Raw genomic sequence first — 24853 nt, 5'->3', positions numbered from 1 at the left:
GTGGCCGTTATTGGGCAGTGTAGGTGGCAGGAGCGAACGTCCAATGTCAAGCCAAACGCTAGAACCCAAATCTGAGCTTCTAAGTCTGGTGAGCATGTGTAACCCAGACTCACCAGCAGAGGGCGCCTGGAGCCAAACGCTTGCGACTATGGGTAGGAGTCAGAGAGAATCGGTGTCCACTAAAAGGGAGAAGAGGTGAGAATGTAGGACCAGGATAGTGCCCCCTACAGTCTGGGAGGAACAGTGGCCCCGCCCTGAGCTAGAAAAGAATAAAGAGGAGAGGACACCAGCTACTCAATCCACCAGTGGACCGACTCCTTAGGCTTAAGGAAACCCAGTTGGGCTTGAAGTTAATTCACTGAACTGAATCGGTCAACGAGTCGATTCGGGAAAATAATTGGTTGAAAAAAAACCGTCTTCCTAAACTAGTAAGTGAGATACGCACAGCGATTACGTTTGACTACGCTTACCGACTGACTCCGGGTGGACGTCCAGGGGTACCTTAAATAATTCAGACGCTGAGTGTTAGCGCTGATTAGCGCTGCAGCTCCTGAGAAACAGAGTTCGTTTGGAACCACGACAGGTCGATTTACGCCAAGAGACGACGGAGAAAAGTAATAAAGGTAGCCGAGCGGCTACAAAGATCTGGAACGTCCTCTACTCCTACTCCTTCTCTTAATGCTAAACGCTACATTGAACAGCGTTCTCATTACGTAAACAGTTGCTTCTTTTCAGGCAATAAAAGTAAAAACGGAAACCATCCAGCTTTCTTTAAAAGTTACGACTCACTCTTACTGATAATCCGAAGTCGGACGCTCTCGGCGTGTAACTGCGTTTCGGCTGGACGCCTCCGAGAGGAGCCGCAATTGGAATCACAACGTTAACGGCTGTCCTACTGCAGCGAGTTTAATTCTGAGTTTATAGGGCTAAAGCTGAACCGTCTTCCTCGAGTCAGGGGGATCATGAGGCTAAACGACACACGCTGTACGGTCAAAAGTATTCGGACGCCTGACCGTGAGCTTGTCGGATGTCCCACTACAAGAATAAAGAGGAGAGGACACTTAAATTCCTTGAGGTGAACTTGCTAAGGCTGATGAGAGACAGCGCAAAGTGAGGCTGCAACTACGGTCCGCCAACCAGCTACTCAATCCACCAATGGACCGACTCGCCAAATAAAACCCAACTGGACTTGGGAGTCGATTCACTGAACCGGATCTCTCAACGAGTCGATTCGTGAAAAGAATCGATTGAATACAGAGTGACCTTCTGAGAAGACTTAAAAGGATGTGTGTGTGGGAATTTGTGCCCGTTCAGTAGTACAAAGGATCGTTTGTATAGCTGGGCGCTGACGTTAAGTCAAGGAAGCCTCAGTCGATGTTCCAGTTTATCCTACTTAAATTCCTCGAGGTGAACTAGCTAAGGCTGACGGGAGGGAGCGCTAGGTGAGGCTGCGACTACGGTCCGCCAACCAGCTACTCAATCCACCAATGAACCGACTCGCTGCAGAAGTTCTTTCCTTAGGCTTAAGGAAACCCAACTGGGCTTGGAGTCGATTCACTGAACCGAATCTCTCAATGAGTCGATTTGGGAAAAGAATCGATTTAATACAGTGTGACCTTCTGAGAAGACTTAAAAGGATGTGTGTGTGGGAATTTGTGCCTGTTCAGTAGTACAAAGGATTGTTTGTATGGCTGGGCTCAAGTCAAGGAAGCCTTAGTCAATGTTCCAGTTCATCCCAAAGCTACCCTGATCAGAGTAACTTTGACTAGAGTCAGTTGATGCGACTCTTTTTGGAGCGTTTTGGAACGGGCTCATTCACAGCTTCTATTCTACAACCAGGAGAGAGCACACGGTCTGGGCGGAGGGTAGCGTGGACCTCGCGGGAGGTCTAACGCATTATGCTCCATCATTCCCCCCGTCTCTTACCGTCCGTCTCTCCGCCCCCCTCCGTCTCGGAACTCCTAACGATACGCCGCTGACCTAATAAAGAAGGAACAGCCGGCAGACGGGATGAAACCGGATCAGGAGCGGTGGGCGGAGAGAAGACCTGCAGAGGATCCTCAAAGAGAGAGACCCAGACCGGAAGGAGGGAGGGGGGGCGGACTGGGACCGGGACCGGTCCCGACGCCAACGTCTTTTTTTATTGGTTGAATGAACCCGAGGGTACGGTTCGCACCGGTCCATCTCAGAGGGGGGCGGACGCACCGAAATACATTCCGTCTCCAGGAGAGGAATCAAACCTGTCAGACCGCCAGACATCAAACTAACCGTGTTAGCGGCGCTAACGCTTCAGCGAACGTCTGGTTTCCAACCGCGCCCGACAATCCTGGTCGCCGTGCTCTGCCAGGTCTGTGTGGTCCAGTGAAGACCGACGGCTAGCTGGAAACTATCTGCTTCTGCATTATAGCTATCGTATAGTAACGTGTAATTTATTAATTCTTTCCAGTTTTGCAGCTTCGTAAATGCAACGTCACTAATAAACATCACAAACGGAAACGACATTAACAGCAGCTTTTAGCAAACACAGGAATGTAACCGAGACAACCTGACGTGGAGATCGGGGATGTGGCTTGATTACTAAATCACGTCTTTCTGCCTTTTGGCCAGCAGAGGGGGCACGGAGGCGCAGATGATTGACGTGTCGGTTCCTTTCAAATAAAAAGTCGCTTGTTGCTTTTTGGTTCTATTCATCACAGAGTCTCCCTCACAGATTTGCTGGCTCCTCCGTTGGGAACCACGATGCCGGTTTGCTAACCCTAACCCTAGCCCTTTTTGGGCTTCACAAGGGAACCTTACCGAATACAACGTCACTAATAAAAATCACAAACATAAACAACATTAATAGCAGATCAGCGGCGTGGCTCGATTAGCGTCTTTCTGCCTTGCCAATTATGGCCAGCAGAGGGGGCATGGAGGCGCAGATGATTAACATGTAAGCAAGTGTCGCGACCCTTTCTGGGCTTTACAAGGGAACCGTCACAAAAGTCACAAACGTAAACCACATTAATAGCAGCTTCTAGCAACGTATAAATGTAACGAGACAACCTGACGTGGAGATCAGCGGCGTGGCTCGATTACCGAATCATGTCTTCCTGCCCTGTGAAATATGGCCATCAGAGGGGGCACGGAGGCGCAGATGAAAGTCGCTTGTTGCTTTTTGGTTGAACGTTAATTCACTCCAGGTGGACGTGTTTCTATTCATCACGGTTGCTTCCTCACAGATTTGTCGGCTCCTCCGTTGGGAACCACAACGTCTTTATGGGTCTTTACAGGAATTCAGATCGGTGTCGTGGCCCTTTTTGGGCTTCACAAGGGAACCTTACCGAATACAACATCACTAATAAAAATCACAAACGTAAAAGACAGCTTTTAGCAAACGCAGGAATCTAACAAGATAGTCTGACGTGTAGATCGGTGACGTGGCTCAGTTACCGAATCACGTCTTCCTGCCTTGTCAAATATGGCAATCAGAGGGGGCACGGAGGCACAGATGATTGATGTGTCGGTTCCTCTAAATAAAAGTCGTCTGTTTTCCCTGGTTGAACGTTAATTCGCTCCAGGTGGACGTGGTTCTATTTATCACGGTTTCTCCCTCACCGATTTGCCGGCTCCTCTGGTGGGAACCACGATGCCGATTTGCTAACCCTAGAGATCGGCAGCGTGGCTCGATTACCGAATCCCGTCTTTCTGCCTTTCGGCCAGCAGAGAGGGGGCGCAGAGGCGCAGATGATTGACGTGTACGCAAAAGATTAATAGTTAATAGCTCCTAGTCATTTACGGTCGGGAACCTTTGCTAGTTTTATTTGCTAGTTAGTTGTGTTAGCTATCTGGGCAACTGTACCTAATAAAAAGCACAAACGTAAAGGACAATGACATCATCAAGTCCATTTAATCCCTTCCCACACAGAATACGATTTACTTCTCCGTGATAAATCTCGGGCCCCATCGTTCCGGCCCCCAAACTGAGTCTTTAGGTTCAGTTTCGTTCCTTTGTAGTTGAAGGAACCCCTGCACCCCTGATGGAAAGTAGATGTACAGTACAGGCCAAAAGTTTGGACACACCAGCCAAAAGTTTGGACACACCTTCTCTTCAATGTTTTTTCTTGATTATTTTTATTTTCTACATTGTAGATTAATACTGAAGACATCCAAACTATGAAGAATTATGTAGTGAACCAAAAAGTGTTAAACAAACAAGAATATGTTTTATATTTTACCAACTCTACCTCTGCACAACCCAACTGATGGTCTCAAACACATTAAAAAAGCAACAAATTCCAAAAATTCACTCTAGACAAGGCACAAACATTCATTGAAAACCATTCCAGGTGGAAACCTAATAAAGCTGGTTGAGAAAATTTCAAAGAGTGTGCAAATCTGTCATTAAAGCAAAAGATGGCTACTTTGAAGAATCTAAAATATAAAACATATTCTGGTTTGTTTAACACTTTTTTGTTTACTACATAATTCCATATGTGTTCCTTCATAGTTTGGATGTCTTTAGTATTAATCTACAATGTAGAAAATTTAAAAAAATTTAGAAAAACCACAGGAATGAGAAGGTGTGTCCAAACTTTTGGCCTGTACTGTATGTGTGTGTGTGTGTGTGTGTGTGTGTGTGTGCGCTGACCTGAGGAACGTCTATAAATACGTCAGTGAACCAGGTCGAAGCAGAAATAGGGAAATAAAGCAGGACGACCCCCGGAGACACAATCTGAACTACTTTTACAATACGAGACTCCCGACAAGAAGAAGAAATAATTCACATTTTGAGTGAATATTAAACATGAAAGAACATAATCAGCAGCAAAGTGGAACAGTGGGCGCTCGTTACAAGGAACCCGAACTTAGCCCCACCGCCAGAACGAACTGACCCCCCTTTATAACCCCGTCTGAGCTGTGAATCGACAGTCTGTGCTATTTCAAAACCTTTTGTATAGACGGGTGTAAGGAGCACAACATCTGGACCCCTGAGCGACACCTTGGTGGAAGGGACCCAGAGACAGGGCGACGCCCCCTGCTGTCCATTTAACCAATCAGAACTAATGAACTCGGGCCCTCACGCCGAGAGACTCTCTCACGTTAAACCGATCCTGCATGGGAACTCGGTGGCATTTTAGTAAATCACAGTGGAGTCGGGGCGCTGTTCATCACCCCGCCGCCGCCCCGGGAAGGGGGGGGGGTGTGTCAGATGGTTCCTGCAGGCCACCGTACATCACGGCTTTAATCTGCTCGACGGTCAGAGAGAAGATCAAAGCTTTAAATCTCCCACTGCAGCGTAACACACTCAGACCCAAGCGTGTGTGTGTGAGTGTATGTGTGTGTGTGTCTGTGAAAGAGAGTGTGATAGTTTACGTGTGTGAGTGTACGTGTATTTAGGAGTGTGTGTGCGTGTGAGTGTGTACTTGTGTCTACATGTATGTGTGTGTGAGAGCGAGTGTATTAGTGTGTATATATACAGTATATATATACAGGGGTTGGACAAAATAACTGAAACACCTGTCATTTTAGTGTGGGTGGTTTCATGGCTAAATTGGACCAGTCTGGTGGCCAATCTTCATTAATTGCACATTGCACCAGTAAGAGCAGAGTGTGAAGGTTCAATTAGCAGGGTAAGAGCACAGTTTTGCTCAAAATATTGCAATGCACACAACATTATGGGTGACATACCAGAGTTCAAAAGAGGACAAATTGTTGGTGCACGTCTTGCTGGCGCATCTGTGACCAAGACAGCAAGTCTTTGTGATGTATCAAGAGCCACGGTATCCAGGGTAATGTCAGCATACCACCAAGAAGGACAAACCACATCCAACAGGATTAACTGTGGACGCAAGAGGAAGCTGTCTGAAAGGGATGTTCGGGTGCTAACCCGGATTGTATCCAAAAAACATAAAACCACGGCTGCCCAAATCACGGCAGAATTAAATGTGCACCTCAACTCTCCTGTTTCCACCAGAACTGTCCGTCGGGAGCTCCACAGGGTCAATATACACGGCCGGGCTGCTATAGCCAAAACTTTGGTCACTCGTGCCAATGCCAAACGTCGGTTTCAATGGTGCAAGGAGCACAAATCTTGGGCTGTGGACAATGTGAAACATGTACTGTTCTCTGATGAGTCCACCTTTACTGTTTTCCCCACATCCGGGAGAGTTACGGTGTGGAGAAGCCCCAAAGAAGTGTACCACCCAGACTGTTGCATGCCCAGAGTGAAGCATGGGGGTGGATCAGTGATGGTTTGGGCTGCCATATCATGGCATTCCCTCGGCCCAATACTTGTGCTAGATGGGCGCGTCACTGCCAAGGACTACCGAACCATTCTGGAGGACCATGTGCATCCAATGGCGGTGCCGTGTATCAGGATGACAATGCACCAATACACACAGCAAGACTGGTGAAAGATTGGTTTGATGAACATGAAAGTGAAGTTGAACATCTCCCATGGCCTGCACAGTCACCAGATCTAAATATTATTGAGCCACTTTGGGGTGTTTTGGAGAAGCGAGTCAGGAAACGTTTTCCTCCACCAGCATCACATAGTGACCTGGCCACTATCCTGCAAGAAGAATGGCTTAAAATCCCTCTGACCACTGTGCAGGACTTGTATATGTCATTTCCAAGACGAATTGACGCTGTATTGGCCACAAAAGGAGGCCCTACACCATACTAATAAATTATTGTGGTCTAAAACCAGGTGTTTCAGTTATTTTGTCCAACCCCTGTATATATATACAGTGTATCACAAAAGTGAGTACACCCCTCACATTTCTGCAGATATTTAAGTATATCTTTTCATGGGACAACACTGACAAAATGACACTTTGACACAATGAAAAGTAGTCTGTGTGCAGCTTATATAACAGTGTAAATTTATTCTTCCATCAAAATAACTCAATATACAGCCATTAATGTCTAAACCACCGGCAACAAAAGTGAGTACACCCCTTAGTGAAAGTTCCTGAAGTGTCAATATTTTGTGTGGCCACCATTATTTCCCAGAACTGCCTTAACTCTCCTGGGCATGGAGTTTACCAGAGCTTCACAGGTTGCCACTGGAATGCTTTTCTACTCCTCCATGACGACATCACGGAGCTGGCGGATATTCGAGACTTTGCGCTCCTCCACATTCCGCTTGAGGATGCCCCAATATGTTCTATTGGGTTTAGGTCTGGAGACATGCTTGGCCAGTCCATCACCTTTACCCTCAGCCTCTTCAATAAAGCAGTGGTCGTCTTAGAGGTGTGTTTGGGGTCATTATCATGCTGGAACACTGCCCTGCGACCCAGTTTCCGGAGGGAGGGGATCATGCTCTGCTTCAGTATTTCACAGTACATATTGGAGTTCATGTGTCCCTCAATGAAATGTAACTCCCCAACACCTGCTGCACCCATGCAGCCCCAGACCATGGCATTCCCACCACCATGCTTGACTGTAGGTATGACACACTTATCTTTGTACTCCTCACCTGATTGCCGCCACACATGCTTGAGACCGTCTGAACCAAACAAATTAATCTTGGTCTCATCAGACCATAGGACATGGTTCCAGTAATCCATGTTCTTTGTTGACATGTCTTCAGCAAACTGTTTGTGGGCTTTCTTGTGTAGAGACTTCAGAAGAGGCTTCCTTCTGGGGTGACAGCCATGCAGACCAATTTGATGTAGTGTGGGGCGTATGGTCTGAGCACTGACAGGCTGACCCCCCACCTTTTCAATCTCTGCAGCAATGCTGACAGCACTCCTGCGCCTATCTTTCAAAGACAGCAGTTGGATGTGACGCCGAGCACGTGCATTCAGCTTCTTTGGACGACCAACGCGAGGTCTGTTCTGAGTGGACCCTGCTCTTTTAAAACGCTGGATGATCTTGGCCACTGTGCTGCAGCTCAGTTTCAGGGTGTTGGCAATCTTCTTGTAGCCTTGGCCATCTTCATGTAGCGCAACAATTCGTCTTTTAAGATCCTCAGAGAGTTCTTTGCCATGAGGTGCCATGTTGGAACTTTCAGTGACCAGTATGAGAGAGTGTGAGAGCTGTACTACTAAATTGAACACACCTGCTCCCTATGCACACCTGAGACCTAGTAACACTAACGAGTCACATGACATTTTGGAGGGAAAATGACAAGCAGTGCTCAATTTGGACATTTAGGGTTGTAGTCTCTTAGGGGTGTACTCACTTTTGTTGCCGGTGGTTTAGACATTAATGGCTGTATATTGAGTTATTTTGAGGGAAGAATAAATGTACACTGTTATATAAGCTGCACACAGACTACTTTTCATTGTGTCAAAGTGTCATTTTGTCAGTGTTGTCCCATGAAAAGATATACTTAATTATCTGCAGAAATGTGAGGGGTGTACTCACTTTTGTGATACACTGTATGTCTTAGTGTATATGTGTGTGTGTTTGTGTATATAAGTGTGTGTGTGAGAGAGTGAGTGTGTGTATGTGTGTTAGTGTGTGTGTGAGAGAGTGAGTGTGTGTATGTGTGTTAGTGTGTGTGTGAGAGAGAGTGTGAATATGTGTGAGTGTGTGTGAGTAGGTGTGTTAGTGTTTGGGTCTGCATGTATGTGTGTGTGTCAAAGAGTGAGTGTGTTAGTGTGTATATATATATATATAAATGTCTTAGTGTATATGTGTGTGTGTTTGTGTCTGCATGTATGTGTGTGTATGTGTGTATGTGAAAGAGCGAGTGTGTTAGTGTGTGTATATATGTGTCTGCGTGTATGTGTGTGTGTGTTTGTGTATATAAGTGTGTGTGTGAGTGAGCGTGTGTATGTGTATATTAGTGTGTGTGAGAGAAAGAGTGTGTGTGTATGTGTGTGAGAAAGTGTATTAGTGTATGCATGAGTGTGTGTGTTAGTGTATGCAGGAGTGTGTGTGAGAGAGAGTGTTAGTGTGTGTATATATATACAGTATATATGTGTCTGCGTGTATGTGTGTGTGTGTTTGTATATATAAGTGTGTGTGTGAGTGAGCGTGTGTATTTGTATATAAGTGTGTGTGAGAGAAAGAGTGTGTGTATGTGTGTGAGAAAGTGTGTTAGTATATGCAGGAGTGTGTGTGTTAGTGTGTAAGTGTCTGCATATGTGTGTAAGTGAGTGTGTGTGTGTGTGTGTTTGTGTGTGTGTGAGTGTGTGCTTGTGTCTGCATGTACAGTATGTGTATGTGAGAGATAGTGTGTGTATGGGTGTGTGACTGTGTTTTAGTGTGTGTGCGTGTAAGATTGAGTGTGTGTGTGTATATGAGTATGTGTGTGTATGTATGTGTGAGTGTGTGTTAGGGTCTATGTGTATGTGTGTGTTTATATGAGTGTGAGTTATAGGGTCTGGGTGGGGGTGTGGGCGTGGTCTCAGTTGCCCATCCCTAATATGACTAAAAATAAGGGGTTACAGTCACATGACAAAAATGTATGTGGTCCAATGGGACCTATTAAACACCTTTGGGATGCACTGGGATGTCGACTGCGAGCCAGGCCTTTCCATAGCAAACCGTGGTTGTCCACATAATTTTGGTTCACACTCTGGTGTGTGTGTGTGTGTGTGTGTGTGTGTTCTAAACTTTTTGTGTCCTACAGGACCGAAACAGTTGCTTAGCGATGCCTCGTCCACTCAGACAATTCTATTCATTTCACACAAACACACACACACACACACACACACACACACACACACATTTAACATCTGAATGGTATGGAGATTTTCCTTATTGTGGATAAACGACCTCTGTAGAGCCAGCAAAGGGCAGTGTGTGTGTGTGTGTGTGTGTGTTTGTGCAATCAAGCAAGGTGTTGAAAACTGTCCGAGCCGGTCAGGCTCAACGGAATAGAGAGCGTGAACAAACAGACACACACACACACACACACACACACACACACACACACACACACACACACTCACACACTCGTGTTCTCGGGTTACACCCGGTGCTGTAGGCGGTGATTAGTCTTACTGGTGAGAGCAGCAGAGAAATAAACAGCCATCATCCATCATCATCATCATCCATCCATCCATCCATCCATCATCCATCCATCCATCCATCATCCATCCATCATCCATCATCCATACATCATCCATCATCCATACATCATCATCATCCATCCATCCATCCATCCATCATCCATCCATCATCATCCATCCATCCATCATCCATCCATCATCCATCATCCATACATCATCCATCATCCATACATCATCATCATCCATCCATCCATCCATCCATCATCCATCCATCATCCATCATCCATACATCATCCATCCATCCATCATCCATCCATCATCATCCATCCATTCATCATCCATACATCATCCATCATCCATACATCATCCATCCATCCATCATCCATCCATCATCATCCATCCATCCATCATCCATACATCATCCATCATCCATACATCATCCATCATCCATACATCATCCATCCATCCATCATCCATCCATCATCCATCCATCATCATCCATCCATTCATCATCCATACATCATCCATCATCCATACATCATCCATCCATCATCCATCCATCATCATCCATCCATCCATCATCCATCCATCATCCATACATCATCCATCATCCATCCATCATCATCCATCCATCCATCATCATCATCATCATCATCCATCCATCCATCATCCATCCATCATCATCCATCATCATCCATCCATCCATCATCATCATCCATCCATCATCATCCATCCATCCATCATCATGCATCCATTCATCATCATCCATCCATCATCATCATCATCATCCATCCATCCATCATCATGCATCCATCCATCATCCATCCATCATCATCCATCCATCCATCATCATGCCTCCATCCATCATCATCCATCCATCCATCATCATGCCTCCATCCATCATCATCCATCCATCATCCATCATCCATCCATCATCATCCATCCATCCATCATCATCATCATCATCATCATCCATCCATCCATCATCCATCCATCATCATCCATCCATCCATCATCATCATCCATCCATCATCATCCATCCATCCATCATCATGCATCCATTCATCATCATCCATCCATCATCATCCATCCATCCATCATCATCATCATCCATCCATCCATCATCATGCATCCATCCATCATCCATCCATCATCATCCATCCATCCATCATCATCCATCATCATGCCTCCATCCATCATCATCCATCCATCATCCATCCATCATCATCCATTCATCATCATACATCCATCCATCATCATCATCCATCATCCATCCATCATCCATCCATCATCCATCCATCATCATACATCCATCCATCATCATCATCCATCCATCCATCATCATGCATCCATCCATCATCATACATCCATCCATCATCCATCCATCCATCATCATCCATCATACATCCATCATACATCCATCCATCCATCATCATGCATCCATCCATCATCATCATCATCCATCCATCCATCATCATCCATCATCCATCATCATCATCATCATGCATCCATCCAGGAGGAGGATGGAGGGGGTTGATGATGGCCTCCAGCTACTTAATATAGATCATCTATTTTCTCCTCCATTTATCTTCAGTCCTGCTTTTATTCAGAGCAACTCGTCCTTACTGCACCTGTACTGTGTTCAAGGACTCACACACACACACACACTCACACACACACACTCACACACACACACACACACACACACTCACTCACACACACACACACACACTCACACACACTACAGACTCCCTGAACAATACAGAACATGGATGGAACATGAACCAGAAGTGAACTGGAACCAAACCTGAACCCATCCTGAACCTGAGCTTAAAACGCCCTGAACCTGAATCCATCCTGAACCTGTCCTGAACCAAACCTGTCCTGAACCTAAGATGAACCTGAGCTGAACCCGTCCTGAAGCGCTTCCTGTATGAGGAGATGTAGCAGATCAGCAGATCAGCAGGTAGCTCTGGCGATGATGGATCTGGAGTGACGGTAGATGTTTAAACCCTCGGTGTCTCAGTGGAAAATCTGGAGTACCTGTCACCCGGAGATGAACGTCCACTCGTTCTGTCCACTCGTCCTCCACCGCCGTGACGTTCTGCAGCTCTATAGGATTTACAGGGATTTTATACGCCACGTTTCTTCTTCCTCCTCCGTAACAGACCTCCTTTTTTCCATGAGGACGTTCCAACCATAAATACAGACGTGGAAACAGGACAGACCAGAAGGTCACATGTTCCGCTCCCGGAACCCTTCCACATTCCACAGATACACCAGCGTGGTGTAATGACGTGTTCGGGTATCGGCGTTCAGCGTCCGACACCAATCCAGACCTGGCGCTGGCTCCGGGTTTCCGCTGCACACTCGCGGTGTGGACACCGTCCCGTCATACCCGGCTCCAGTGGTGTAAAGTAACGAAGTAATAATACTTCGTTACAGTACTTAAGTAGTTTTTTAGAGTATCTGTACTTTACTGGCGTATAAAAAAAATTGTTAATTTTCACTTTTACTCCACTACATTTCCTAAAGAAATTGTGTACTTTTACTCCGATACATTTGCTGTATGCGAATTCGTTACTCGTTACAACAAAATAAAACAACAAGAATTTTTTAGCTAAACGATGTGAGATGTGTGACAGACTGCAGCAGGTTTGGCGAATCTGCGCTTGTAAATGACATCAGCGGTTAAACACATTAATGCGCAGATGCAAACGTTTTGTAAAAGCGCATCGTTCACTCAAAGATACGGAATAATCGGCATTTCAGAATCTCCCCGTCCTACACACTGATGTAAGTTAGGAATGATTAACAAAGTAAAGCCACAGCACCATTGTTTTTATTATTATTATTATTATTATTAGCATTAACATTGTTCAGATATCTAGCTACCGATTATATTCGAACCACAAATAAAACGTTTCACTACATGAGTTTGTAATTAATTCAGTGCAGACATGATGTGTCCCATCATTTTTAAAAACTCACCTACGGACAAATATTTCCTCAGATAACTTCTGTATTACACTGACAGAGGAAACATTCATGGTGCTGAGGAACATGCAGCACGTCTTTAACCCTTTAATGCTCTCAACAAGAACTCAACTTTCAACATTTTATGGATGATCTTTCAGCTGCTGCTTCAGGTTGACACATAAGTTAGAAATGGTGTTTTCTTAAAGTAAGAATACCAATATTTTTTTAGTTTAACACATGCCAATCAGGGAGTAGATACAGCCCAAAAAAGATTATTTAAATACAGCTTATTTTACCCAAATATTTAGATTCAAACTAATGGTTGAGCAGATCATTAAAGGGTTAAAAGTGTTAAAAGTGTTTAAATTAATTCTGCCAAAATTCAGTTGTTTTAGGTTATTGTGATATATACAGTATCTATAACTTGAATGTACTACCCAAATAAAAAAAATGGAACAGTATAGAAAATGCAAATAAAATAGATGCAGTGTTTTTTACATTGACATCGACTCTTATTCCATCGTTTATGAACCCAAAATATTTCATGTTTTGTCTGGTCAACTTCATTCTTAACATACACATACATGCATTTTAAGCTACAACACATTCTAAAAAAGGTTGGAACAGGGCAATTTAGTCCTCGTAATAAGGTTAAAAAACAACTAAATAATGTCGTGATTTCAAATAGGTGATGTGAACAGCTGATTATAATCATGAATTGGCACAGATCATGTTCAGATGGAAGGAAGAAAAAAGCTTGTTAAGGTGGTTTACAGGCTTAAAAGAACAATCTTATATTTTTCTAAATGACCGCTTCAGTTTATACTAACAGCATTTACTTTTACTTCTACTTTTAATACTTAAGTACATTTAATATCAAATTACTTTCAATACTTAAGTACATTTAATATCAAATTACTTTTAATACTTTAGTACATTAAACATCAGATACTTTTAGACTTTTTCTCAAGTAATATTTTAAAAGGTGACTTTTACTTCTATCTAAGTACATTTCTGGTAAGATACTTGTACTTTTACTCAAGTATGGCCTTCAGGTACTTTATACACCACTGCCCGGCTCCCCTCGTCATTTTATTACAGGAGCGTTATTAAAATCCACTCAGCCACGCGGCCTGGAAACTATGCAGCAGAACGACCGACGGGCCCCCGGAAAGTCTGACCCTCCACATCTGCTTCTGATCTGTTCGGAACACACGGACCATTTTCACTCGGGCAGGAACAGGGGGCGTACAGACCGTCTGGACAACCGCCCGTCTGGACCGGTGGAAGGTCCAGTAACAGAAGAGGAACCAGACTCGGACCCAGCACAAATCTGACTAAAGCTAACTCTGCCATTCCAAAAATCTTTACGTAGGCCCAGAACGCTCTGACATAGCCGACTCTGAGACACCAGATAAAGCTTAACGTGGTTTAATGTAGTAAAAGAAGGAGACAGGAGCACTAAACTTCTCTTCATTATTACTGCTCATAAGTTCCTCCACTAATCACATTCCTCACTCGCTGTTTTACTACAGTAAGTCACGGTAAGTTTTGTGCACCGCCGTCACACTTCACAGGAAATAACGGCACAGCGGCGCAGAAGCGTTTTTGTCACTTCTCGTGTGAATGCGCCGGTGCTGAAGGGAATACGGTATTCCAACATCAAGCATCTCCACAATTAAGAAGCGTCAGGAAACAATAAAGAAGTAAAACTAAACTTTTATTGATGTGTAACTGTTAGTAATTGTGTTTCAGTGTGTTTATATTATATTTGTGTTATTTTCAGTGTTTAAGTGTCAAAAACAACCTCATTATTTTACATGAGACTAAAATATCTGCAGCTCCACGGGACCATGGACGCATTAACAGGTTCCTCAAACATCATTATGGGACAAAATACCTCGAAACTCAACGTCTTTAAAACTCAACACCACTCCCAGAACAGACTGAGGTCCAGTTTCAAGGTACCGCTGTATCTTATATATGTTATAAGAATGTGCTTAATTTCAAGCTATGGTACACAGCACAGCACAGCGACCTTAATAGTTAACCACACACACACACACACACACACACTTTCTAGTTGCTCCAGTTATCCTGACTGCATGTTTTTGGACTGTGGGAGGAAACCGGAGCTCTCAGAGGAAACCCACACAGACACGAGGAGAACATGCAAACTCTACACAAAAAGGACCCGGACCGCTCCACCTTCCTGCTGCCTAGGGATGCATCCACTGCTTTCAATTCTTTTAAAAGTAGTTAATTATTTATTAATTATGTATAAGAGCACGAGCTCCTTAATTTATTAACATGATTTGTGCTGATCGCAGCTCCTCCGGCGCATCTTTAGGTTCAGTAACGGCGGTGAGCTAGAACAGAAGCTTCCTAATTACTGTAACGAACCACAGAGCGATCGCACCAGCATAGACACACCCCAAAACCACGGCGCTCAGTGGGAGTGGAACCTCCGAGGAACATGGAACCAAAGTGGAACACTCACACCAGTCCAAACCGCGGCGGAATCCGCTGGCGCGGGCACTGAGACATACCCAGCCGGGACCAACCAATCAGACTAATTAGCGGATTGATTTCCTGTGCGCGTCCTAAACTGGCTACGGCCCCATTTATGAATATACAATTAAAAAACACACACACACACACACACACACACACACACACACACACACACACACACACACACACACACACACACACTTAGAGCAATTTCTAGTTGCTCCAGTTGTCCTGACTGCATGTTTTGGACTGTAGGAGGAAACCCACACAGATACAGGGAGAACATGCAAACTCCACACAGAAAGGACCCGAAAAACTCCACCTGGGAATCAAACCAAGAACCTTCTTGCTGTGAGGGGGCAGCGCTACCCACCGAGCTGTAATGAACCACAGAGCGATCACACGAGCATAAACACGCCCCAAAAGCGCACATCTGGCTACGGCCCCATTTATGATTTTACAATTAACACACACACACACACACACACACACACACACACACACACACACACGCACACGCACACACACAGGCCTACGAAACATCGAGCCCTTACTGATCAGACCTCCGTGTGGCAGAATCCGACGCCGCAGTCCGACATCCGATACACGGACGTGCCCGGCTCTCTGGCTCGGATCAAACAACAGGAAGCAGAACGGAGTCGGGGGGAGATGGTGGGGCGCCCGGAGAACAAAGGAGAGTCGGAGCGTGGAGGGAAAAGAGCCGGCCTCCTCCATGCCGTCAAGCTGAAGCTTCAGAGCTCGCCGTGATGCCACGCGACCACACGGTCGTTCAGCCGAGATGAGAACCCTCAACGTACCACCGGGCGCCACATCTATGTCCAAACTTACCAGTAGACAAGTAGCTTGATGGGTTGGGGGTATTAAATATTATCTGGCAACCCTGGGCAGGTGGGTACACAGATATGGTCAAAAGTATTGGGACGTCCTTTCTAGTTATTAAATCCACGTGTTTCAGCCACAACAGTTACTAACAGGTGTAATAAATCAGTCATGTAAAGGAAAACACATGCCTCCGACCTTGCAGCAACAGTTTAGGGAAGGACCTTCCCTGTTCTAGCATGACCCTGACTTCAGCCCCACTCAGCAGCTCTGGGACGAACTGGAACACCGACTGATCGAACAGCGCAAAGATGTCCTCCAAGTCTTGTGAGAAGCTATAGCTACTGTATATAGAAGACGCTTTTTATCTAAAGCGTCAGTCTGAGCATTTGAGGGTTAAGGGCCTTGCTCAAGGGCCCAACAGCAGCAACCTGGCAGTGCAGTGGTGGGGCTTGAACCAAAGACCTTTTGATTACTAATCCAAAACCTTAACCACTCGCTTACAACTGCCAGTACACACAGTGAAATCTGATCTGCAGATTTGGGATGATGGGAACCACTACTGTGAGCTCTGACTTGAATGCACTAATACATGTATAGAAAACACAATGCTACCGAGCCAGGAGTGTAAGAATAAGAGACGTGACTTACAAAATCTCATCGTTCTGGAACTCCAGGACGCCGTGGGAGTCCTCGAAGTCCTCGCCGCCGCCCTTGGCCGCCCCTTCCACCGTCTTGTAGGGGAGGGTGACGACGCCTCGAGCTCCGGACGTCCGGAGAACCTTCACCTCCATGACGCCGACGCTCTCGCTCACGTGGGTCACGGGTTCCTCGAAGGTGAAGATTCCGGCGTGGTCGTCGTCGAAGATGGTGACGGTGGCGGTGGAGGGCATGCCGAGGGTGGCGACGGCGTCCACGTGGTTGGCCTCGGCGTTCTCGGGCTCGTCACCCTCGTGGAGGACGCGGACGTTGCTCAGGTGGATGTGAAAGTTCTCGTCCTCCTCGAAGATGTCGTCGTCGATGATGCCCACGCGGATCTCCTTCTGGACCTCGCCTGGCTTGAACACCACCGTGCCCTCGGTGAACTCGTAATCCGAGCCGGCGTTGGCTGTCCCGTCTTCCGTGCGGAACTCGACCGAGATGGTTTGGTTCAGGTCGCCGCCGCGGCGTACCACGTTGATGGCCATGGTGCCACAGTTCTCCAGGCACTGGTAGGATCCTGGGTCGAAGTAGATCTTCGAGATGGGCTCGTTCTCTCCGACGTCGCTGCGCACCTCGTGCATGCTGACCGCCTTGCGTGCTTGATCCGCTGCGTGTTTCTTTAAAATATTCCCGGCGCCGGTCATCAAGCGGGTAGCCTGGCACCGATAAAACGCCCGGCTCTTCTGCTGCTGGCTCAAGACCTGGTAGTTCGCCAGCTCGATCAGCTGCTCCACCTCTTTATCCGGATGTTTCTGCTTGAGTTCCTTCAATATTTTGGCCATGTCACGCCGAGCCTCTTCTTCATCCAGGTCTTTGTCCTCCAAGTCCAGGGTCAAGGTGCCGTCCAGGAAGTCCACGGCATGAGAATTGAGCATTTTCCCGTCCATCTCGATGTCCACCTTGGACGGGAGCGGGCGGTCCCCTTCGGTCTCGATGATCATGCCACGGTGCTTGCCCGTCCTGTAGTGCTTGTAGACGTACTTGTAGAAGAGCAGGCGACGATCGGCGACCCACGCGAACACCACGCAGATGGGGAAGAAGAAGAGTGTCAGGAGGCCCTCCCAGACCTGGACCACCCCCGGCGAGATGACCGCCAGGATCAGGTAGAGCCAGAGGTATGCGAAGATGCTCCAGGCGGCGGTGACGAAGAAGACGCGGAGGTGCTTGACCTTGCGGTGCTCCCCGTCGGGAACCACGTAGACGCACAGCCCGATGATCACGAACATGTTGAAAGCGGCGCTCCCGACGATGGTGGCGGGTCCGAGCTGGCCGGCTTCGAAGTTGTGCCCGCAGATCTCGATGACCGAGAGCAGGATTTCCGGCGCCGAGGATCCCAGCGCCATGAGGGTGAGGTTGGACACGGTTTCGTTCCAGATGCGCACGGTGGTGGTGGTGGTTTCTCCATTGGGTTTCTTGATGGTGATCTCCTTCTCCTGAGACGTGATGACTTCGATGGACGCCATGAAGCGGTCGGCGACGATGGAAACTCCCAGAAACATATAAGCCAGGGCCACGAAGTACACGGTCGCCCGCGCCACCTTATCCCCGAAGGAGGGGTTCTGCGGTTCCCAGACAGGAAGCAGTACTCCTGGGGCGCACTGTACCGTTTCTCCGCAGGTCCCCGATTTGTTGGAGGATGTGTCGTGGTCGGAGGCACGCTCGTGTACGTTCTCCGCCGTCGCCTGATGAGCTTGGAGGAGCAGGAGCAGGAGCAGTGCCATCGTGGGGAACGTGGAACGCCTCATGATTCTGCCGCGGGGGAAAACGAACCGTCTGCTGCTTTTGAGACCTGGGGGTGCAGAGAAAAGAGAGAGAGGGTCACGCATGAGCGAACGTTAGCGGAGGAACGAGCGCCGCTGCAGACGGAGCGCCTCACCACGGAGCGATAGATGCAGTTAATGCGGCATGACCAGGCAGAGCAGGAGCGTATAAATAGCAGAACCATTCCGAGGGAAAAAAGCGCCGTTTTTATGACTAATCTTTTGGTCATAGCAATGTTTTATAGATGTCCGGTGGAAATTAAATGCGCTGGTGCATGCAGAGATTCTGGTGGGCAGCTTTTTTACCCACAGGCTTTTTTATTTACCATAGCCAGTTCCTCTTCCTCTGCTGGAGACCTCAGTGGCGTACGAGGAGGGTATATTTTCCTTACACGACCACTCTCTTATTCGCCCGTACTTTTTTTAGTCCCGTCTTTTCCGACCCAGCAGACTACTGTCTGCACTGACGATCATGCCCACTAGACCTACGAGCTTTTAAATATAATCCTGTTTAATAAAACTCTTAATTAAAAAAGTGCCGATGAAAATATCCCATCAACGTCGGTTCTTTGGTAGGTTCTCCAGACGGTTTCTCCTACTTCTCAAAGGACCGTCTGAAAGATTTCAAGCTCTCTGCTTCTCCAGTTTGCACCTCGGAGTCAAAAGGGTTCGTTTTACATTTATCATCTGGACTTTCTACGGAATCCGACTCTAATTTGGCTGAATTCTGGAAAAGGTTCCTCTTAATCTGGTTAGATGATACTCAAACCCAACACGAAAGGTTCCTTCTGACCGCTTATGGTTCTTCTCGTCGTGTTTTCTGGAAGGACTAAGCTCCTCAGAGAACCGTCTCTAGGGTTTGGTGTCAAGTCAGATTTATTTATACAGCGCCTTTTATAAGAGACGTTGTTTCAAAGCAACTTCACAGAATCAAGGACCAACAAACCAAAAACCTTTGTTGAGCAGCCAAGGGCAACGGTGGCAGGAAAAACGCACTACAGTTAACAGAAGGAACCTTGAGAGGAACCAGATTCAGCAGGTACCTCCAAAATCCTTGGATGACCTGAAGGACGACATCAGATTTACTGTAAATTTCAAACGGTTTCTGCACCAGAACCTCAACCTCTACTGTATAGGTTCTTCGGTTGGCACCTTCAATTGGAGGATTCCACTTTAAGATCCTTAAAGGTTCTCAAAGACCCACCACACTACCATATCTGGTCTCAGGAACCCCTCTTTTTCAGGAGCCCTATCTTGTAGGGTTCTACTTCTTTACTTCTAAATTCCTGTAAAGGTTCTTAAAGGGTAAACCTGAAAACCCTTCATGGTTCCAGATGAAACGTTTCTTTACACCAGAACCTCAACCTCTACTGTATGGGTTCTTCGGTTGGCACCTGAAGATCCTTAAAGGTTCTCAAAGACCCACCACACTACCAAATCTGGTCTTTTGGAACCTTTTAAGGTGCTGCTTTAGGGCCCCTCTCTTTCTGGAGCCCTGTCTTGTAGGGTCGTACTACTAAAGGATAAAACTGAAAACCCTTCATGGTTCCAGATGAAACGTTTCTTTACACCAGAACCAACAAAACGATCGTCCAGTTCTGACCATTCTTAAAAAATAAGAAGAGGAAAAAAAGGAGGGAAAATAATTAGGGTCCTAAAAAGTGTTCTTAATCTACCTACAACCTCTACTGGATGTCAGGGAATTTCTTCTCCCCAATTTCTGGTTTCATATAAAAATCCATCACTGACGCGAACCTGAAAGAAAAAAACCTTAAGGGTGCAGGATCGAACCCTTTTCTTGAAGACTCATCAAAAAAGACATTAACGATCCTCGCTGCTCGCTGTAAAATGGTTCCTCTGATCTCTCCGCTTGTCTGCCTTTTTATTCCAAAAGCTCCTCTTAGTTGGTCTCCAGAAATTCCACAGTGGGATGAGGAGCCTGTAGGGGTGCTAGAAGAACCTCTTTTTGCAGGATCGCGCGTTAATTTCACATTTTGGTGCATTTGGGGACTGATGAATATTAGGATGCGCAAAACACACACACACACACACACACACACACACACACACGCATCTGCAGGGTGCACGCAGCCCGATTTAACAGATGCGCGATCCGGGGACCGAAAAACACGCGTGTAATCAGCGCAAATGCGCCAAATAATACGCCACAAAACGCACCAGATCGGAAGATTGATGTGCATGTGTGTGTGTGTGTGTGTACAGCGTACACGCGGTCCGATCTAGAACTAGAATTAAATCAAAGATTAATTAAATATTAGAATTAAGAAGCGAATGCGCGCTTTTAATCGCGCTGGGGATGCGTGGCGTGAAATCTCACGCGTGTTTCATCCACGCGGAAGGGATTCTGCGATGTGCACGCGGTGTGTGTGGGTATAGGTATAGGTGAAGCGGTCTGGTCTGGTCGGGTCGGGTCGGGTCGGTTGAGTCTTACCTTCGGACGCGGACGGAGCTGAAGCTGAAGCCGGAGCTGAAGCTGGAGGGAACCGAAGCGCGTTGGTGCCGCACTGCTCCAGCTGGCATTCGCTCGGGCTTTTATAGCGCAGATAAAGGCGCACTGGAGACCCGCAGTATTGCGCCGCGCTGGGAGCCGCTCCTCGTTCCCTTCACACACCCGCACCGATCCGATCTGATCCAAACAGATCGCGATCAGATCCAGCGGAGATCTGCTGCGCCTGGAGAACACGAGCACTGACCGAGCCAGTTCTTCCTCATTCTTCTCCTCGCGGTGTGTGTGTGAGAGAGAGAGTGTGTGTATGTGTGTGTGTGTGTGTGTGTGTGTGAGAGAGAGAAAGTGTGTGTGTCTCTCTCTTTCACTCTCTCACCCCTCCCTTCTGCAGCCATAAGTATTTGGACACCTAACCGCGCTCTTGCTGGACCGTCCCGTTTCAAAAACGTGATGCAAATACATGAGACTCTGTAATACTCCTGTGGGAATTTGTGCCGGTTCAGTTGGAAGATGACAGTGCTTGTATGGCTGGACCAAGGCTGCCAGCATGAACTGTCATATCAACCACTGATGGGAACGCTAGCGGATCTTAACATCAGTGGTAGCTCATTGGTTAGTTACTGGACTGGTAATTAGAAGGTTGCAGGTTCAAGTCTCACCATGACTGTTGGACCCCTGAGTGAGACCCTTAACCCACACTTGCTCAAAATGTATGATTGACTATGTATTCAGTCATAATTGTAAATAATTAATGAATTGTAAGTGTGCAGTGGTAGCTTAGTGGTTAGTTAGTGGACTATTAGAAGGTTGCCAGTTCAGGCCCGACCACCAACTGTTGGGCCCCTGAGCAAGGCCCTTAACGCACACTGTATTCAGTCATAATTGTACATAATTAATTAATTATAAGTGGGCAGTGGTAGCTCAGTGGTACTGGTACTGGACTTGTAATTAGACGTTTGCAGGTTTAAGCCCCACCACCAACTGTTGGGTCCCTGAGCGAGGCCCTTAACCCTCACTTGCTCGAAATGTATGACTGTATTCAGTCATAATTGTAAGCAATTCATTCATTGTAAATTACTCAGTAGTTAGTAGGTGGATTTGTAATTAGAAGGTTGTAGGTTCAAGCCCCACCACCAACTGTTGGGCCCCTGAGTGAGGCCCTTAACCCTCACTTGCTCAAAATGTATGATTGTATTCAGTTATAATTGTAAATAATTAATTAATTGTAAGTGTGCAGTGGTAGCTCAGTGGTTAAGGTACTGGACTAGTAATTAGAAGGTTGCAGTTTCAAGCCCCAACACCAACATTTGGCACTGTTGGGCCCCTGAGCGAGGCCCTTAACCCTCACATGCTCAAAATGTATGATTGTATTCAGTCATAATTGTAAATAATTAATTAATTGTAAGTGTGCAGTGGTAGCTCAGTGGTTAGTTAGTGGACTAGTAATTAGAAGGTTGCAGGTTCAAGCCCCAACACCAACTGTCCCTACTGTTGGACCCCTGAGCGAGGCCCTTAACCCTCACGTGTTTAAATTGTATGACTGTATTCAGTCATAATTGTACGTAATTAATTAATTATAAGTGGGCAGTGGTAGCTCAGTGGTACTTGTACTGGACTTGTAATTAGAAGGTTGCAGGTTCAAGCCCCACCACCAACTGTTGGACCCCTGAGCGAGGCCCTTAACCCTCACTTGCTCAAAGTGTATTCTGTCATAACTGTCATATTCTGTTGAATGCAGTTTAATGATTAAAGGGAGGGTCTGGGGAAGTGTCCTTGGGCTGGGCATGGATCAATCAGTCGGTGTTCCGGTTCATCCCAGAGCTGCTGAGTGGGGCTGAGCTCAGGGCTCTGTGCAGGACACTGGAACAGGAAAGGTCCCACACTCCCGAGAAGAGGGCGTGTCTAAATTCTTAGATCCCTTAAAATGCTCCTATTGAGGCGCCTTAATTCTGAGTGATGATCTGACTGAATGACGAGGGAGCGTCCGACGCCTCCTCAGCGCTGAAGATCAATCCCAGCGAGAAGGTCGGTACTGCACACGTGTGTTAGTCATGACCCTCCTCGGTCAGCAGTAGAGGTGAAACACCATCAGGGAATCGGATATGACTGACTGTGCCTGTAAAACCAGACGTATTAATCTGGAGAGAGGTGGCAGCGCTTCATGAGCCGTGATCTTCCCGCCGACAATCAGATAAATGGGACGATGTGACAGGACGGCTAACGGTGCCACCGCGGAGCTTCTAATGACTCAGGTTGATAGAGACGTCCAAAAAGTTCTCGCCCCCGAGGTACATCGGGTCGGATGGTCCAAAAACACGTCAAAAAAGAACATGTGTGGAACACGTTAGGAACACGTCAGGAACACATCAGGAAGACATGAGGAACACGTGAGGAACCTGACAGGAACATGTGAGGAACACGTGAGGAACAAAACAGAAACATGTGAGGAACACATCAGGAAGACGTCAGGAACACGACAGGCACACATCAGGAACACGTTAGGAACACGTCAGAAACACGACAGGAACACATTAGGAAGATGTGAGGAACATGTGAGGAAGACGACAGGAAGATGTGAGGAAGACGACAGGAACACGTGAAGAACACATCAGAAAGATGTGAGGAACATGTTAGGAACACATCAGGAAAACGTGAGGAACATGACAGAAACATGACAGAAACATGACAGGAAGACGTGAGGAACACATCAGGAACACGTCAGGAAAACGTGAGGAACATGACAGAAACACGACAGGAACACGTCAGGAACAGGACAGGAACATGTCAGGAACACGTGAGGAAAACGTCAGGAACACGTCAGGAAGATGTGGGGAACACGTGAGGAAGACGTCAGGAACACGTCAGGAACATGACAGGAACACGACAGAAACACGTCAGGAACACGACAGGAACATGTGAGGAACACGTGAGGAACACAACAGGAGCATGTGAGAAACACATCAGGAAGACGTCAGGAAGACATCAGGAACACGTCAGGAACACGACAGGAACACGTGAGGAACATGAGAGGAACACATTAGGAAGATGTTAGGATGATGTAAGGAACATATCAGGAAGATGTGAGGAACATGTCAGGAACACGTCAGGAACGCATCAGGAACATGTGAGGAACACGAGCCCCCTCAGCGCCGCATATCCGAAGCAATTTCATCACATGTGTACACGCCCCAATCCCTTCAGACCAACAACAGGAAATGAACATCAAAGATCTGATCTACTTCCGGTTACTGATAAAACAGAACATAATACACAGCCTGGTCAAAAGTATGTGGATGCCACATCTAATCTCTGAATCCATGTGTTTCAGCCACAGCAGCTACTAACAGCTGTAATAAATCAATCATATAACACGGCAACAGTTTAGGGAAGGACCTTCCCTGTTCCAGCATGAAGAAGAGCTCCAGTGTCCTGCACAGGGTCCTGACCTCAGCTTCACTCAACAACTCTGGGATGAACCGGAACATCAACTGATCAATCAGCGCCCAGTCGTACTACTGAACGGGCACAAATTCCCACACACAGACACACTTCAGGGTGAAAAGCTTCTCAGGTCCGTCTGTTTTTGAATCGGGGCGTCCGAATACTTTTGGCTGTGCTCAGATCTACTAACGTCCCCCATG

General features: G+C 46.7%; 1 protein-coding gene across 2 annotated transcripts in view; it reads right to left on the bottom strand.

Annotated features, from left to right (window-relative positions):
- The window catches only part of slc8a1b (solute carrier family 8 member 1b), a 66225-nt gene extending 44764 nt beyond the window's left edge, over positions 1 to 21461 (bottom strand). For both annotated transcript variants that reach the window (XM_063006969.1, XM_063006967.1), the window contains exons 1-2: positions 21198 to 21461; positions 16935 to 18774 (exon numbers count right to left, since the gene is read on the bottom strand). In XM_063006969.1, the coding sequence (XP_062863039.1) occupies positions 16935 to 18730 (1796 nt within the window). In that variant the 5' untranslated portion in view covers positions 18731 to 18774; positions 21198 to 21461. The remainder of the gene's footprint in view (positions 1 to 16934; positions 18775 to 21197) is intronic.
- Between the last annotated feature and the right edge of the window lie 3392 nt (positions 21462 to 24853).

Source organism: Trichomycterus rosablanca, chromosome 13 (assembly GCF_030014385.1).
Source record: "Trichomycterus rosablanca isolate fTriRos1 chromosome 13, fTriRos1.hap1, whole genome shotgun sequence".
NCBI classification, from domain to species: domain Eukaryota; kingdom Metazoa; phylum Chordata; class Actinopteri; order Siluriformes; family Trichomycteridae; genus Trichomycterus; species Trichomycterus rosablanca.
The sequence above is the reverse complement of the archived record's forward strand: the minus strand, read 5'-3'. Positions and strand labels throughout refer to the sequence as shown.